Here is an 18,775-nt window from a genome sequence, read left to right as displayed (position 1 = left end):
GCCTGGGTGGCGCAGTCGGTTAAGCGTCCGACTTCAGCCAGGTCACGATCTCGCAGTCCGTGAGTTCGAGCCCCGCGTCGGGCTCTGGGCTGATGGCTCAGAGCCTGGAGCCTGTTTCCGATTCTGTGTCTCCCTCTCTCTCTGCCCCTCCCCCGTTCATGCTCTGTCTCTCTCTGTCCCAAAAATAAATAAACGTTGAAAAAAAAATTAAATAAAAAAAATAAAAAAAAAATTATCTTCGTTGAGGTATAATTGATACTATGTCAGTTTCAGGAGTAAAACGCAATGATTCAACTATATGTATATATTGCAAATGGTCACTATAGCAAGCCTAGTTAACATCCATCATCACACATGGTTACACTTTTTTTTTGTTGTGATGAGAATATTTAAGTTTACTCTCTTGACAACTTTCAAATGTACAGTGCAGTATTATTAACTATAGTCACCATGCTATACATTTCATCCCCATGACTTATTTTAAAACTGGAAGTTTGTACCTTTTGACCCAGTTCATACATTCCCCCTGCCTCTGGCAACCACCAGCCTGTTCCCTGTATCTATGAGCTTGGTTTTTTTGGTTTTGTTTTTTAAGATTCTACATGTAAGTGAGATCGTACTGTCATTGTCTGATTTATTTCAGTTAGCATAATGCCCGCAAGGTCCATCTATGTTGTTGCAAATGGCATGATTTCATTCTTTTCTATGGCTATATAATATTCCATTGTATGTATATACCACATTTTCTTTATCCATTCATTCATCACTGGACACTTCAGTTGTTTATGTATCTTGGCTATTGTGAATAATGCTGCAATGAAATGGGGGTGCAACTTTTCAAGTTCTTGTTTTTGTTTTCTTTGGCTAAGTACCCAGAAGTGGTGTTGCTGGATGATATGATAGTTCTGTTGTTAATTTTTAAGGAACTTCCGTACTCTTTTCCATAGTGGCTATACTAAGAGTACACGAGAGTTCCCTTTTCTTCACATCCTTGCCAGCATTTGTTATTTCTTGTCTTTTTGATAATAGCCATTCTAACAGGTGTCAGGTGATATCTAATTATGGTTTTGAATTGCATTTCCTTGATGATTAATAATGTTGAACACCTTTTTATGTACCTGTTGGCCATCTGTATGTCTTTTTTGGAAAAATATCTTCTACCCATTTTTAAAAATTGGATTGTTTGTGGGTTTTCTTGTTTTTGTTTTTGTTTTTTTTGTTATTGAGTTATACGAATCCTTTAGAAATTTTGATTATTAGCTCTTTATTGGTTATATGATTTGCAAATATTTTCTCCCACTCAGTAAGTTGCTTTTTCATTTTCTTAATGATTTCTTTGGCTGTGCAGAAGCTCTTTAGTTTGATATAGTCCTACTTATTTATTTATTATTTTTAAAAATTTATTTATTTTGAGAGAGAGACAGAGAGAGAATCCCAAGCATGCTCTGCACTGTCAACACAGAGCCAGATGCAGGGCTCGAACTCACAAACCATGAAATCATGACCTGAGCCAAAACCAGGAGTCAGATGCTTAACCAATTGAGCCACCCAGGTGCCCCTCACTTGTTTATTTTTGCTTTTCTTGCTTTGCTTTTCAGGTCATATTAAAATAATCATCTCTAAGACCTATGTCTTAGAGATGATAGGAGCCTACCATCTATGTTTTCTTCTCGGAGTTTGATGGTTTCAGGTCTCACATTTAAGTCTTTAATCCATTTTTAGTTAATTTTTGTGTATGGTGTAAAATAGTTGTCAGGTTTTACTCTTTTATATGTGGCTGTTCAATTTTCCCAACACTGTTTATTGAAGAGACTGTCCTTCCCTTGGCTCATTTGTCATAAATTAATTGACCATATATGCATGGGTTTCTCATCTCTCTATTTTGTTCTGTTGATCTATATGTCTGTTTTTATGCCAGTGTCATACTGTTTTAATTACTACAGCTTTGGAATACAGTTTGAAATCAGGGAGCATGATTCCTCCAGCTTTGTTCTTCTTTCTCAAGATTGCTTTGGCTGTTCAGGGTCTTTTGTGATTCCACACAAATTTTAGGATGAAAATGCCATAGGAATTTTGATAGTGCATTGAATTTGTAGATTACTTTGTATAGTATGGATCTTTTAAAAATACTGATTCTTTCAATCCTTGAGCATGGACTATCTTTCCGTTTATTTATATCTTCTTTAATTTTTCTCATTAACGTCTTGTGGCTTTCAACATATAGGTCTTTCACCTTTTTGGTTAAATTAATTCCTAGGTATTTTATTCTTTTTGATGCAATTGTAAATGCAATTGTTTTCTTCATTTCTCTTTCTGATAGTTCATTATTAGTGTATTTAATTACAGAAGATGTTTGTGCACCAACTTTGTATCCTGCAACTTTATTATATTTATTAGTTGTAACAGTTTTTTTAATGAAATATTTAGGGTTTTATATATAATATCGTTGTATGTGCAAATAGTGGCAGTTTTACTTCTTTCTTTCTAATTTGGATATATTTTATTTCTTTTTCTTGCCTCATTGCTTTGGTTAGGACTTCCAAAATACTGTGGCAAGAGTGAGTGGGCATCCTTGTCTTATTCCTGATCTTAGAGGAAAAGTTTTCAGCTTTTCACCATTGAATATTATGTTAGCTGTGGACTTGTCATATATGTATGGCCTTTGTTATGTTGAGGTACATTCCCTCTATCCCTACTTTGTTGAAAGTTTTTGTCATAAATGGATGTTGAATTTTGTTAAGTGCTTTTTTCTGCATCTGTTTAGATGATTGTATGATTTTTATCCTTCATTTTATTAATGTGGTATATCACATCGACTACTTTGTGGATGTTGAACCATTCTTGCATCCCTGAAATAAGTCCTACTTGATCATGGTTTATGATCTTCTCAATGTATTGCTGAATTTGATTTGCACCCTCCTTTTATTTTAGTTCTTTGCATGAAAACCAAATCACTCATTGTGAAATTTTCCTTCAATTTTTGTCCTCCTTTTGTTCTGATATTAGATCTACACTTTCAATATTAATACTAATTGTGAGTTATTATTGAATGCAAACAATATCATATGGCATTTAAGAACATTTGTGATTTCTTGTATAGATTTTTTTGTTTTTTATACTCGAGAAATAGTATCTTGTATTGTCATCTGTATTTTAGTATAAATATTCTGTCTCCCTAGCTAGACTGTAAATATTCTTTGAGGAAAGGGATGTCCTTCCGTTATTTTATAGCTTCAGTGTCTAACTCAGCTATTGGCTGTTTAAGATACTTGTAGGTAAGTTACTTTATAAAGATTCAAGATGGTTTTAAAATATTGAATCTGCTCATATTCTTCTAAGTTTGAGTTTCTAAATGTAGAGAAAATAGTTTGAAACAGTTAAAAGCCAATCAGTTTATTTTATCAACAAATCATTCTTCAGCAAGATACTTTGATTATTGTTAGTTTTTCTTCTCAGATAAAGTATCTATTGATTTTTAAGAAGAGTAATATCTAAAACACTTATGGCATGATATTGTAGCATATTTTTTACTTTTTTTGAGTAAATTTGACATCTAACATTGTGTAAATTCAAGGGGTACGTCATGTTACTTTGATATATTTATATATTATATAATATGGTTGTAGTTGTAATGATATTTATCATATTACATACTTATAGTACAATATTATTGTCTATTCAGTAAACTGCATTACATCTGTGGCTATTTTAGTACTTGTTACAAGTTTGTACCCTTTAACACCATCAATCTTATCCCTCCCCTGTTACCGCTGGTAACCACTGTTTTACACACACACTCTCTCTGTTTCTTTTTTTTTTTTTTTTTTTGATATATGTCTGACTTTTTTAGATTCTACATATAAGTGATATCATGCAGTACTTGTCTAATTTACCATATGAAGCTTATTTTTCTACCTTCATTGGTCATTACTGTTCACCTAGGTATCTTTGAAATTTAAAAAATTTACCTTATAGATACTTATTATTCTTTAATACAATGAATGCAACTGGGCTTATAGCTCTGAGTGGTTTCAATTTCTAAATTAAAAAAAAAGATAAAGAGATAAAGAATAAGGAAATGTGCTTTAATGTAAAAGAAATTTTTTTTTCAAAAAAAATTTTTTTTAACGTTTATTTATTTTTGAGACAGAGAGAGACAGATCATGAACGGGGGAGGGTCAGAGAGAGAGGGAGACACAGAATCTGAAACAGGCTCCAGGCTCTGAGCCATCAGCACAGAGCCTGACACGGGGCTTGAACTCATGAACCACGAGATCATGACCTGAGCCGAAGTTGGACACTTAACTGACTGAGCCACCCAGGCGCCCCTGTAAAAAAATTTTTTTAATGGAGAATGAAATACATCATGTTGGGTTGAGTAAACACCAAGTATTAAATGATTTATAGTAGATATTTGACCAAAATGTGTGGAAGCAGGAGGACAGATCACACTGGAAGACAGAACACAGCTTCATTCTATGAAAGCAGATAAAACTTCATAGAGGGTGTGACACTTCAAATAGGTTTTATTGGAGAAAAGAAGTTTGAGAGGCAGGAAAGGGGAGAAGGGCATTTCAGGAGAAAGCCCAGAAGAGAGAAGGGATCTGCATGCTTGGAGAGTATACAGCAGGGAATAGCAGAAGATGAGAAAGAAAAGAAGAGAGATGGACAATAGAGGTACAGTGATGAAGGAACTTACATTAGTTTCTCAGGGCTGTTGTAACAAATTACCACAAACTTGGTGGCTTAAAGCAACAGAAATTTATTCTCTGGCAGTTCCAGAGGCCAGAACTCCAAATTCAAGATGTTGGGAAAGTTGATTTTTTTTTTTTTCTGGATGCTCTGAGGGAGAATCTATTCCATGCTTCTTTCCTAGCTTGTAGTTGCCAGCAATCCTTGATATTCCTCACTCCAACCTCTACTTCTGTCTTCACATTGCCTTCTCTGTGTGTCTCAGTCTTCTCTTCTATATCTTATAAGGAAAAGTGTCATTGGATTCCTGATTATAGGATAATCTTGAGATCCTTGGTTATATCTACAAAAATCCTCTTTCCCAATAAGATCACATTCACAGATTCTGGGAGGATACATGTTTTGGAGGGTTATCACTCAACCCACTACATGTCTTTGACAAGGACTTAATCCTATAAATAAAAGTTTATAGGCAAGGCTGTGCCATTATTACACTTAATATGTGGAAGATGACACTGGTAGAAAATGGACAAATGATGAAGACTTGAATTAAGTCAAGTGAGTTTAGAGAAGAGAGGCTAGATTCAAAAAGAAATTTCTGAGGTAAGTATACCTCAGATTGAGTGTGTAAGATGGGGAAGAATGAGAGTGATCTTGGGAATGATAAATTTGGGTTGTCTGTGAGACATATAGGAGCAAATGCTTTGTAGCAGTTGGAAATGTAGGTTGGGGATTTAGGAGGGAGCTTGGGTGGTTAACTGTTAAATCAGTGGTGTCCAATAAACCACACCTGTGAGTATTCACATTCTTGTCACTCCTCTGACTCTGTACTTGGCTATATGATTGGCTTTGGCCAATGGAACATTACCAAGTATGATGCAAGTTTGATAAGCCTTTGTACAGAAGGGCAATGTGGCAGCAGCACTTTTTATATGAAGGAGAAAGTAACTTTCACCATTTTGCTAATGTAATTTACCCCGTGTGGCATATAGGCATCCACACAGTTACTTTATAAATTTATTATTCTCTTGTGAGTTACTGTGGGTTATAAAATTGTACTGGACTAAGGTGAAATCACTACTAGGATAAGGAATAACAACTTAAACATAGATAAATGTTGAAATTCTACACAAATAGGATGGGGGAAGAAGGTGCTGACAAAATTTAAAACCAGGTAAGGCACCTGCAGTGGTTAATTTTATGTGTCAAGTTGAGTAGGGATCAGAGTACTAAGATTAAACATTGTTTTGGGTGTCTCATCTCTAGATGAGATTAGCATCTGAACTGAAGGACTCAGTAGATTGCTCTCTCCAGTGTGATTGGGCACCATCCATTCATTCTATTGAAGGCCTGAATAGAACAAGAGGTGAAAAAAAGGGAATTCAACTCTTTTCCTGCCTTACTGCTTGAGATGGAACATCTCATCCCCTCCTGCCCTTGGACTGGGATTTACCTTATTTAGTCCCCTTGTTCTCAGGTCTTTAGACTTGGACTGAATTACATCACTTGGCTTTCCTGGATTTCTTTCTTTCTTTTTTTTTTACATTTTTTAAAATGTTTATTTATTTTTGAGAGAGACAGAGACAGAATGCGAGTGGGTCAGGGGCAGAGAGAGAGGGAGACACAGAATCGGAAGCAGGCTCCAGGCTCTGAGCTGTCAGCACAGAGCTTGACACAGGGCTCGAACTCACGAGCCATGAGATCATGACCTGAGCAGAAGTCGGACGCTCAACTGACTGAGCCACCCAGGCGCCCCTGGCTTTCCTGGATTTCTAGTTTGCAGACAGCAGATCATGGGATTCAGCCTCCATAATCATGTGAGCCAGTCCATCATAATAAATCTCTCTCTCTCTCTCGCTCTCTCTCTCTGGATGGATAGATGGATGGATACAGATATATTACTTTTTGGTTTTATTGGTTCTGTTTCTCTAGAAAATCCCAAATACAGCTCCTTGGGTTTTGGATTTGACATAGAACATGACCAACTTCTGATGTTAAATTCCTATAAAGATAAATATAAATATCTCTGTGGAACTTACAGTTTAGAGACTTTTAATCTTTGGAATTGGAATAACCCTTCTTTTGTTTGATCCTGTGGACCTCTATCTCCTAAAATAATAATATGCCAATTTTAACTTTTTTGAAGTGAGTGTTTAATTTTGGAAATTGCTTCAACCTATCTGATGATGCCTATTGATCACACAGTGAAAGTCTGTTTTAGGAGATGGAATGATTAGGAGACACACTTAAGAAACAGAAGTTCATTGGGTCAAGAGATTGGTTTCAAGTTCTGGGATGTTGGTAAGGGTGGGATGGAACCAGGAGCACATCAGAGGTTGTGCTTAGCAGATGACTGGAGGAGTTATGTGTCTGCTCTAGATCTCAGTTTCCACATGTGGAAAATGAAAGTGGAGTATTAGATGATCTCTACAGTTCCACCTAATGCTAAAATATAACAGCTCCCTTTGGAATAACAGAAGTTATCTTGTATGGAAGCCAATGAGTGATCAATAAATGCTAATTGACAATGGCAGTGATAAAGTAATGAATACTTGGATCAAAAAAGAAGCCCTTGTTCTTGAAAACTACAAATAGGAAGGCCCTTTTATATTTTCCATTCTCCAATGAGAGGCTACTTGGTCAATATATACAGCTTGGTAGAAAGAGAAGGGGTGGCTAGAGAGGGAGTCAACAGAGCATCTTTCTTGAACTGATTGACTTATCATCACAGTATCATACCTTTTCAGGGTTAGTGCCCTTCAGGGTTCTGTTGACTGCAAATGTTGTTGTAGAATCTATTATAGGCAGTTTTGATGGAATTAGCAGACTTACACAGAAAACGGCAGAATTACAGAAGATTCTTTGGAGCTATAGCATCCAGAATTTGATAAGAGGACTACTTCAAGGTTCCATACTGGGCCAAATATTTTCTACTTGTCTCCCCATAGCTTATACAGATCCTTCTTTGTCCCTGCTATTCTCTGCCTAGAAAGGATAACCTATATGGATTCTATCAACAAGCTCTAGCACCCTCTAGCTCATAGTTGGGTCTGGTCATGCTAGGAGGGAGGGAAAATGAGTTCAAGGTATTTGAGGTCAACTTGAGCTGTTGATGTCCTTTGACAAGCTGTCACTACTCCTCTGAAGGTAGTTGCTACTATATAAGCCCCCTGTCCTTTGGGTCCTGGTGACCTTCCTCTTCCTTCTCCCATTAGGTCTGGGGGTGGTGACTTCTCTTTTGCTGCAAGTCCCAAGTTTATTCACTGTCCCAGTGGTTTGTCTATATTCTACCTTGGTAATCATTCTCCTTGTAAATTAACCCTCTTGAAATTACTTTGTGCTCTGTTTTTCTCTTGGGACCATGACTGATACACATACTATTCTACGAACTGAGAATGAAAAGGAAATGGCAACTGGGGCCACATCAACACACATCTTATCATGCAGCCCTCCATTGCAGCCTTCTGGACTACCTTACGAGTATTTTTGGTCACCTTCTCGCTTCTTTCCTCAACCATTGACTCCTTCATTGATCCCATAAATCAAGCAGGGAATAAGGCTGCAGCCAATTCAAAACCAAGCTTGATATGCTCAATTAATTTTCCCACTCTTCCCAGTATTCTTTCTCTACTGCCACTCCTCTTGGTACTGTAGACCATGGAATCCTCAAAGGCAGAGGTTTTGTCTTAGTCTTCTTTTGTCCCCAGAGCCTGGAATATGATAAATGCTAAGTAACTGCTTTTATAATGAAAACATAGAAGATAGAATTAAGGAGATGACTGCTTATTAAACCTTCTATTTCCAGACAGACCAGGACTGGTCTACTTCTCTTCCTTCTTTGAGGATGCTCAGTGCTTTTCTTACTTCCATGTACAACATTGCTGCTGTATTATAACCAGTCATGTGTTGGTAAATGGTTTTTGTTGTTGTTTTATAAGTTTTATTGAGATATAATTCACATATCATATAATTCACCTATTTAAAGTTTACAATTCAGTGGACTTAAGTATAGTCACAGAATTTTGTAATCAGCACCACAATCAGTTTTAGAACATTATTTTCATTATCTCAAAAAGAAACTCTCCCGGTTAGTGGTCATCTGTTTCTTCTTTGTCTTCTCTCCCCTCACCTTCTGGCAACCACTAATCTACTTTCTATCTCTTTGGATTTGTTTATTGTGGACATTTCCTATAAATGAAATCACACAATATGTGGTCCTTTGTGAGTAGCTTCTTTCACTTTGCTTAACATTTTTAAGGTTCATCTAAGTTGTAGCATATCAGAACATGTATACTTCCTTATTATGGCCAGATAATACTCCATTTTATGGATATAACACATTTTATTTATCCATTCATCAGTTGATGGACAAAATTTGTTTTCACTGAATGTTGGTAAATGTTTAACAGCTAGGAATCTGGAAAAAAAAAATCCTGATGTGTAGCACTTGTTGATTTCCATCATGTAAATAAGCCCTTCATGGCTGATTGCAAGCTACATAATGTCACTGAACATAGAGTTGGAAAGAGCTGCTAAAATAAAATAGGCTCTTGTGAGCCCCTGCAAGCCAGTTCCAGCATACTACCTTGACCATCTTTACTGATATTTCACTCAAGTTACCAGAGATGGGATCACATGCAGTGAGGTTTCCATACACTATTACTGTAGGATAATAACAATGATTATATAAAAGTAATACAACAGCCAACATTTATTGAGCACTTCCTATGTATCAGGTACAGTGCTAATCATTTTTTAAAATTTAATTCCTGACCATCACTATTTCCTTAGTAGCCTGCATCTCCAAACTACCAATATTCTGTGCTTGATTCACTGTCTTCTTAATTACTCCAAATGCATCGCATCTCACAATTCTTGCACTTGCCTCCTCTACCTGGTACATTCTTTTCCCTAGATATCAACATAGCTCCTTGCCTCATTTCCACCAGATCTCCACTCAGGTGTCCCCTCCTCAGAAAGGTCTTTCCACTACCTCATCCCTTATCTAATCCTTTGCCAAGTTTTGTTTTTCTTCACAGCGCTTGGTGCCAATGTTCTCTTATTCTCTATATTTATTTTCCTATTTGTTTATTGGCTGTCTCCCCACCATAATGTCAGCTCCACGAAGACAGGGTCTTTGTTTTGTTTACTGTTGCATTTTAAATGCCAAGGCCATGTTCTTAATCATGCTGACTAAGCTGGGAAGTGTGGAATTTGTGCACAAGGGCCTCTCTTCCCCCTGTCTGCTCCTCCTGGTGCTATCAGAGAAATGTTTAGAGAACATTCTGCCCTAGTCCCTGCATCTCTGTTACTAGTCCAAATCCTGCCATAGATGAGACTCAGCTGACACAGGTGGAAGACAATCCAGTGATGTGGCTAAGAGTGTGCCTTACTCTGGAGCCAAACTAAATGGATTTGCATCCCAGTTTTGGCACCCACTGTCTGTGCACCTTGGGTTTAATACCCAACTTCTCAGAGTTTTTCCATCTTTAAAATGGGAGAAGATTCCCCATCTCATAAGTCTGTTTTGAGGATTAAATTAATCTCTTAATTTAAAGTGATTGGGGCACCTGGGTGGCTCAGTCAGATAAGTGTCTGACTTCGGCTTAGGTCATGATCTCACAGTTGTGAGTTTGAGCCCTACATCAGGCTCTGCACTGACACTGTGGAACCTGCTTGGGATTCTCTCTCTCCCTCTCTCTCTGTCCCTCCCTTGCTTGTACTCTCCCTCTCAAAAATAAACATTAAAAAAATAATAAAATAAACTGATCAGTGCTGGAACATCTGGATGGCTCAGTAGGTACAGCATGCTGATCTCAGGGTCATAAGTTCAAGCCCCATGTTGGGTGTGGTGCCTACTTAAGAAAAAAATAATAAAGTGATCAATACATAGTAAGTGCTTGATACACCTTGTCTTCTTAGCTCTGAGGACATCTTCTGGCAGTAATCTTTACTTACCGTGTAAGTCACGCGTATAAGCCTGCCATGTGGAAAACTGTAAAAAGTCACTACTTAGCTCTTTATTCTATTCCCCTAATTGCTAGCATTCTGTAAGAGCACATCTAGATTGTCCTGCTGTCAGAGGAACTGGATAGTTCCTAGTCTGCTTTTGCTTCTCACAAAAGAGGAGACCTCTGAGCATCAAGAAAGTGTAATCAGCCTGCCATTCTTTCCTGGGAAATCACCTATATTTAACCACTAGGTTTAGAAAAGCCCCAAGGGAAACTTGATGTTATTCTCAGTATAGCTAGCAGAGACAAGCCATATCTGGAGCATCCCTGGGTCTGTAGAAAGAAAAGCCTCTCACAGAAGAGAAATCCTTGCCCACAAGACCTAGGATGTTGGGAGTAAAGGAAGCATTGGTGGCTTTGCCAGACTGAGTGGAGAAAGAAGGAAGAGATGGTAGGTCATTCGTGAAAAGAGGAGAAACCACCCAGTATGCAGGACTGGCTTGGAAAGAAGCCCCCTGAGGCCCTGAAGCCCACCTTGCTATGTGCCCCCTGCTAGGCAGGGTCTGCCTAATCCAAGGGGCTGTATTTTTACACCCTCCCTGCATGTACCACCTTTCTCCACTTCCTCAGTCAGGTCCATGAATTTGGTTAAAGTCATAAGTCAGATGGGAAACTTCACTTGCTAATTTCGGGGAAATCCAGTTCCATTAATATTTACTGAACGCCCACAAGGAGCTGGGCAGTATTAGTGGGCAGTCCCAGGAATCCTAGGAACCAACAGTGCACAGTCGCATCCCAGAAAAATAATCTTCCCTGCCTCTGAGCATCCTCATTTCCTTGGAGTCAGCTTCTGGGTCTGATCCCTGCAAAACACCAACACTTTCCCTGTACTTTGGGCTCCCACTGGGCTCCCCTGGGGCCTCCTGGAAACGCCGGGAGGATTAAGGGGTGGGGAATTGGGAGGGCTAGGGAGGTAAGGAAGGGAGGAGGGGGAAGGAACAAGGTGCATTTCCCCCTTTAATCGTGTTCCAATCAGGAGTCGGCCCTTTTCCCGGACTCCGATTCCGGCGGTCCAGAGAATCTTCCAGGAACCGCCTGGCATCCTGGGCGGTGGAGTTTGGCTGGTCCGGGCGCCGGAGCCTCCCTCCTCCCACCTCTTCCCTCCCTCCGGGCTCCGTGCCTCACTCAGGGGCGTGTCCTGCCCTACCTCCCTTTCACAGTGGTCCACTCATCCGGTTACAGCCGCAGCGGCAGCAGCAGCAGCCTGAGCACGAACAGCGATAGCTCCGGGTTTCCAGACGGGAACTGTGGCCACGGCAACAGCTCAGTGGGGGGCACCTGTGCGAAGCAGGAGTAGCAGGGCGAGGGGGTGGGGTTCTTGCCAGCCACTGTCTGAGCCCGAAGGAAGGGGCACCTCCCAGCTGAGATTCCAGTGCTCAGCAGAATCTCTCACCGAACTGGGAATACTGGTGGGGACAGACATGTGCTGGACCAGCTAGAGGGCTGGGGTAGGTAAACATTAGGTCCAAGCGTAGAGTGGCAGTGAAGCTGTGTCTGGGACCATGACGGCCTCACACCTGGACTTTGGGGAAGTGGAAACTTTCCTGGACAGACACCCAGAGTTATTTGAAGATTACCTGATGCGGAAGGGGAAGCAGGAGATGGTGGAGAAGTGGCTGCAGAGACACAGTGAGAGTCAGGGGGCTGTAGGCCCGAGGCCCGCAGTGGCCAGCGCCAACAGCTTGGCTCACAGCGGTGGCAGACGCAGCGGCAGTGTTGGTGGTGGCCCTGGACCAAATAGCTCTGCCAACAGCCAGCCCACTCTGGGTGGCGGGGACTGTGGTGGGGTTCCCCTGAGTCCCAGCTGGGCCAGTGGCAGCGGGGGCGACGGGAGCCTGCAGCGGAGAGCTTCTCAGAAAGAGCTAAGGAAGAGTTTTGCTCGCTCCAAAGCCATCCACGTGAACAGGACCTACGATGAACAGGTGACCTCCCGGGCCCAGGAGCCCCTGAGCAGTGTGCGGCGGAGGGCACTTCTCCGGAAGGCCAGCTCCCTGCCCCCCACCACAGCCCACATTCTCAGTGCCCTGCTGGAATCCAGGGTGAATCTGCCTCAGTACCCCCCTACGGCCATGGACTACAAGTGCCACCTCAAAAAGCATAATGAGCGTCAGTTCTTCCTGGAACTGGTCAAGGATATCTCCAATGACCTTGACCTTACCAGCCTGAGCTACAAGATCCTCATCTTCGTCTGCCTCATGGTGGACGCTGACCGCTGCTCTCTCTTCCTGGTGGAAGGGGCAGCTGCTGGCAAGAAGAGCTTGGTCTCCAAATTCTTTGATGTGCATGCAGGAACCCCACTGCTGCCCTGCAGCAGCACAGAGAACTCAAACGAAGTGCAGGTCCCCTGGGGCAAAGGCATTATTGGCTATGTCGGGGAGCATGGAGAAACGGTCAACATTCCTGATGCCTACCAGGTAGGACTTTGCATTGTCCCCCTTCCAGAGCCCCACTGGCTTGGAAGCTAAACCTTCTGTTACCCCTTGGCATCCAGGAACACATTAATTTAGACTCTTTGCAGCACTAATCTTCCTACTTTTAAATTCCTTCTGAGTTTAGACCAGTTAGAATGTTACTACACCATCATTGATATAATGGTCTTTTCCTAACCCACAGGGCTTGTAAACATTTCATATATCACAAGGACTACATTTTGCAGTCAGTAATATCACATGTTTCTCTGTCAAGATTCCTTGTCCTTAAGAATATCAGTGTATGGTTTTAGAACGGATTTGTGAGGTGCTAGGAAAAAGTGTCTACTCCAGAATAGTAGTGTTAGTCTGAAGAAAATGGTATGTTGGTGTCTCTGATGTCTTTTGGGACTGTAATAAATTTCATTCTCTTTCAGGGTTGGACAGGGAACAGAGTACTGAACTACTTTCACATCCCTTTACCTAGCTTAAAGTTGCATGCATTTCAAGGTAGGGAGGAAGAGGAAAAGAGGAAGAAAATCAGGGGAAGAATGGGCCTCTGGCTTATTTGTGGCTTTTTAATTGTTTCTGTTACTGAGTTTAGAGAGGCTGGACAAAATAGAGGGATTATTTATCTTTGGGTTTGAATACAGCATTATCTGCAGCCAGCTTTTGACAGGACTGAACAAGTAGGCTTTTAGTTTGTGAAATGAACAAAAATTGATAATTTTTTAGCAATTCCAAAGGCAGTCAGCAGGGTACACATGCTAGTTTCAAGTGGAAAAGGAAACCCAACATGCTGTTTGCTGGTATTTCTAAGCGTTTCATTTTCATAGTGATTTGAATGTGATACTAGGTACCAGATCTGAAAGCTAGTCCTGATTCTTCAGTATCTATTCACTGAACATGATAAACTGGATGTACTTTCTATGAGACTTTTCAGGGTTCATAAGAATTGAAAGTTCTTAGCCTTGGTTATGAAAATTTTGTGGTCATTTAATGAGCATGTCTTCCAGCGTCTAATAGAGCCACCTGTTTCTCGAGAGTTTGGTTGCTGTTGATCAGAATAGCAAAAGTGGTGGGAGGGGCACTGAGGGTAAAACTTTCTTTATTTTATCTGAAAGTTGACCATTTTACATAGAAAATTGACTAGCTTGTACTAAAACCGAATTTCACATTTTTTGTGATGTCTGTCAGTATAACACTTTCATAGTAAGGGATGCCAGTCAAAATAACCATTTTCATTCACCTTTTGTTATTGATTAGGTGTGTTATTCATTATATCCTTCTTGAAGAGATAGTTTTAGGTCAAGCAACCAATGAATGAACTTTCGCAAGTGTCTGTTTCTCTATAATTTTGGGAAGCCATAGAAAGAAGTGAAAACATTTAACAATCTTTATGGTGAAGATTCTGTAAGAAGTTGAACAATCACAGTCTTTTGTTTCCCATTACTTCCACATTCTTCTTGTGAGCTTGGGCTTAAAAAAAAAAAGAAAAAAGAAAAAAATCCCTTCCTAGTTGGATGACACTTGTTAGAGATTGGAATTGCCGTCTATTCTCTTCATTGCCTTTACTTTTCTTATTCTTCCCCAGTTGATATTTTTCCCATTTCTGTAGCTTTTATTTCTTGCTCTCCTTCAACTCCCAACTTGTATTTAAGACTGTTCACATAACTGCCTTTTCTTCAGGAGCAGAATTCAAGCTTCCTCAGCAGTTTACTTGTCTTCCTGCTGCCTAGAATTGTGGCTAGAGGTGTTGTCAGAGTTACAGAAAATCAGATTTTCAACAGCTGATATTTCTTCTGGGCCCTACTTGTACTCTGAAGGCAGAGTGTAAAGCAAAGTTGCCTTTGATATTTGGAAGCTGACAGTGGGAAAGTCCCCAGGGTGGTAGCGATAGCTGTAAAGAGGACCAGGTTGTTGGGAGGACTGGCAAAGGGAACATAAGGGAAGGTATTATATAGGCTGAGTTGGAGATCTGGGTTATGCCTGGTCTTCATTTCATCCTGGACAGAGAGTTTCTCTTTTATTTCACCATTGGCTTCTACTGTATATTTCTGTATTTTTAACCTGGTGTGTTTTTTCATTTTTTAATGCCACTTTTCTTCAGAAAAACTACTTTTTTTTTTTTGCTTTATTATGATACACTACAGTCACCATTAGTGTGGGAGAATTTCTTTTTTTTTTAATGTTTATTTATTTATTTTGAGGGAGAGGGGCACACAGAGAGAGAGAGAGGGAGAGAGAGAGAGGAAGGGAGAATCCTAAGCAGGCTCTACAACTGTCAGCATGGAGCTGGATCTCACAACTGGGAGATCATGACCTGAGCCAAAATCAAGAGTCAGACACTCAACCAACTGAGCCACCCAGGCGCCCCTTTGGGAGAACTTCTTAATCTCTGAGTCTCAGTTTTCTTACCTGCAAAATGGGAATAAGAACATGTATGTGACAAAGATAAGATAATTATTTGGAAAATAAAATGAATATTGCATTACAGCCCCTAAAACAGTACCTGCCACATTGCAATTACTCAGGAAATGGTATCAATTTATGATGATAATGATGACACAAGTCTACTAGAATTCTTTTTCTTTATCTCATTTTCAGTTGTTTTTCTCCTTATCTGGGACTGAGATGTGGACTCAGCACATTTTGACCAACCTACTCTTTCCCTGAGCCATGTTCTATTCTTAAATTAAGTATTTTAGAACTGTCTTTACATTTGAGGAATATAGAAATATCTACCCTTCTACCCACTACTGACGATTTCTCTAAATGTGATTGATAACACATGATTGACCCTATCCTATCTTATCAAGAGTATTATACTTTGTGCCTTTAAGGAACTCACACTATATAGATTTTTTATGCAGTTGTATTAATGTTGCCTCCTTCCTACATTTTAGCATTTTTCCCCATCCTTTCCATTTCTGACACTTACAGATTTTTCTATGAATGGAAACTGACAACCTTTCAAATGCATGTTCTTTTATCATGATGTTGTTGTAATTCTGATAATATATGAACATTCTGAAGTTTCTTTGTAAAAATATAACCATTCCCTCTGATATTTTATTACCTAGTATGTTTTTAAGGTGTTTCTTGCTCAGATTCAACTAGTGTTCTTTTTATTTTTCAGGAGGTAAAAATTTTTTTTATCATACAGAGTTTAAAAATTTAATCATTTGAAAATTAGACTGATGATCCTCTTGGGTTCACAATATGGGTGAGAGAAAGGCATTAAAGATACTAATGAAATCATGATAATAAGCATAGAATTCTAGAGTCAAGAATAGACTAATGAAAACTAACGTTGAATAAAAGTTTTGACAGCAAAAATACCCTCCTTAGTTTATTTCATTATTTTTCTTTTTTTTTTTTTAATTTTTTTTTTCAACGTTTTTTTTTATTTTATTTTTGGGACAGAGAGAGACAGAGCATGAACGGGGCAGGGGCAGAGAGAGAGGGAGACACAGAATTGGAAACAGGCTCCAGGCTCCGAGCCATCAGCCCAGAGCCTGACGCGGGGCTCGAACTCACGGACCGTGAGATCGTGACCTGGCTGAAGTCGGACGCTTAACCGACTGCGCCACCCAGGCGCCCCTCATTATTTTTCATTACTTCTTCAATTAGTCCTAAAAAAAAGACTTGGGGCACTGGGATGGCTCAGTTGGTTGAGCGTCTGACTCTGGATTTTGGCTCAGGTCATGATCTCATGGTTTGTGAGATCGAGCCCTGCGTTGGGCTCCATGCTAACAGTGCAGAGCCTGCTTGGGATTCTCTCTTTCCCTGTCTCCCTCTGTCCTTCCCCCACTCTCTGTGTGTCTCTCAATAAATAAATAAATAAATAAATAAATAAATAAATAAACAAACAAACATTTAGAAAAACAGACTTGAAATTAGAAGAAAAAATTGCAAGTGGAAAAACTTCATTTTAAGTATCCAGTATGGATCATAGTGACTACAATTTACCTTTTTTCCCTGACAGTTATAAGTTATTAAACAGCCCACTTTAATATGGTAATGAAAAACTTGCCCTCAAGAGGTTGAAAATAAGAGCACTCAAGTAACAGGTGTTCTCTTTGAGATTATTCTAAGCATTCAGAATATAGCACTTTAAACATTAATAAAAAGTGTGAGGTGATATTTTTGTTGGTGTTGATAATGATGATTACAGGTGTTTGATGGGCTTTGGATCTGAAAAGCAGCCGGGATGTTTTGTTAGGTGAACTGGGAGGAGGAAAGGGGATGACGCAGCAGGGTTACAGGTGTGCCAGGCTTTCAGAAAACCTGATCTGTTTACACAACAGATTTACTCATTTGTTAGTTCCAGCAAACATACACTGAGCTCCATTATACCTAAAGCCTGGGTAGGGGGACTGCGAGTGTACAGAGGTGAGAGAACATGTTTTTTGCCCTCCCAATGCTTATAGTTGAGAGGCATATACTATACACAAATAAATACCAAGCACTATACTTAATAAATGTTACAAACTAAATGACTAGTCTCAGTAGACAATGGATTCACATTATGATTGGGCTCATGATGGAAGACTTCATGGAGGAGATGCCATTCAAGCTGAAAAAGGGGTTAGATTTCACCATTGGAGATGGTTGTGGGTTTGGCCGGAGTGATCCAGGTGTAGCAAAATGGCATCAGAGACACAGTAATGAGCGAGCACAAAATGTGTACAGGGGACAGTGAGTGCTTTAATTTGGACAAAGTATTGCCCATGCTGTAGATTGAATACGCAAAAGTAGCATGAGGGTAAAAGAAGAATCTTGAATGCCTGACTAAAGAATTTGAATTTCATTAACAGTTGGTTAGTCAGTGACTAACAGTTACAGGGAGCCCTTAAAGACATTTTAGTAGGATCAGAGTGGTGTTTTTGGTAACTTGGTGTCAGTGGCTGAATGGATTGAACAGGGGGAGGCTCAAAGCTGTGGGGTGCCTGGGTGGCTCAATCCGTTAAGCGGTTAAGCATCTGACTCTTGATTTCGGCTTAGGTCATGATCTTGCAGTTTGTGAGATCAAGCCCCACTGTGGTATTAGTGCAGAGCCTGCTTGGGATTTTCTCTCACCCTCTCTTTCTGCTCCTCCCCTGCTCTTGCTCTCTCTAGGAAAAAAATAATAATAATTAGGAGTCTATTATGATGGTCTAGTAGAGCCATGATGAACAGCTGAACTAAAGCAGGAACCGTGGGAATGGGCAGCAGGGGACAGATGGAAGATGTTCTGCAAGTGTGGATTTGGGCTAGAAGGGAGGGAGTTGATAATAACCTGGGTGATGTGGAGGAGCTTAACTCTGTTATCAGTAACAGGAAAAAAAGCTTGGTGAGTAAAGATTCTAAGTAGAGGCAGCTACATAATTTGTGGAGTGTGGTGCAAAGTGGTAGGTAAAGCAGGAGCCTGGTTGGAGGTGGAGAAGTTAATCTTCTCTTCTTTTTTTTTTTTTTTTTTTTTTTTTAAATTTTTTTTTTTCAACGTTTATTTATTTTTGGGACAGAGAGAGACAGAGCATGAACGGGGGAGGGGCAGAGAGAGAGGGAGACACAGAATCGGAAACAGGCTCCAGGCTCTGAGCCATCAGCCCAGAGCCCGACGCGGGGCTCGAACTCACGGACCGCGAGATCGTGACCTGGCTGAAGTCGGACGCCCAACCG

The 18,775-nt window shown here is 40.1% G+C and overlaps 1 protein-coding gene across 2 annotated transcripts in view; it reads left to right on the top strand.

The window, feature by feature from the left end:
• Positions 1–18,775, top strand: part of PDE11A (phosphodiesterase 11A) — a 412,306-nt gene that overhangs the window by 16,942 nt on the left and 376,589 nt on the right. The window contains exon 1 of one of the 2 annotated variants that reach the window (XM_030325284.1): positions 12,206–13,117. The exons of the other annotated variant lie outside the window; for it this stretch is intronic. Within the exon in view, the coding sequence (XP_030181144.1) occupies positions 12,206–13,117 (912 nt within the window). Of the gene's footprint in view, positions 1–12,205; positions 13,118–18,775 lie in introns of those variants that run through there. 2 annotated transcript variants of the gene reach the window in all.

The sequence above is a fragment of the Lynx canadensis genome, chromosome C1, assembly GCF_007474595.2.
Source record: "Lynx canadensis isolate LIC74 chromosome C1, mLynCan4.pri.v2, whole genome shotgun sequence".
Lineage (NCBI taxonomy): Eukaryota > Metazoa > Chordata > Mammalia > Carnivora > Felidae > Lynx > Lynx canadensis.
Note: the sequence above shows the minus strand (reverse complement) of the source record. Positions and strands in the feature narration are given on the sequence as shown.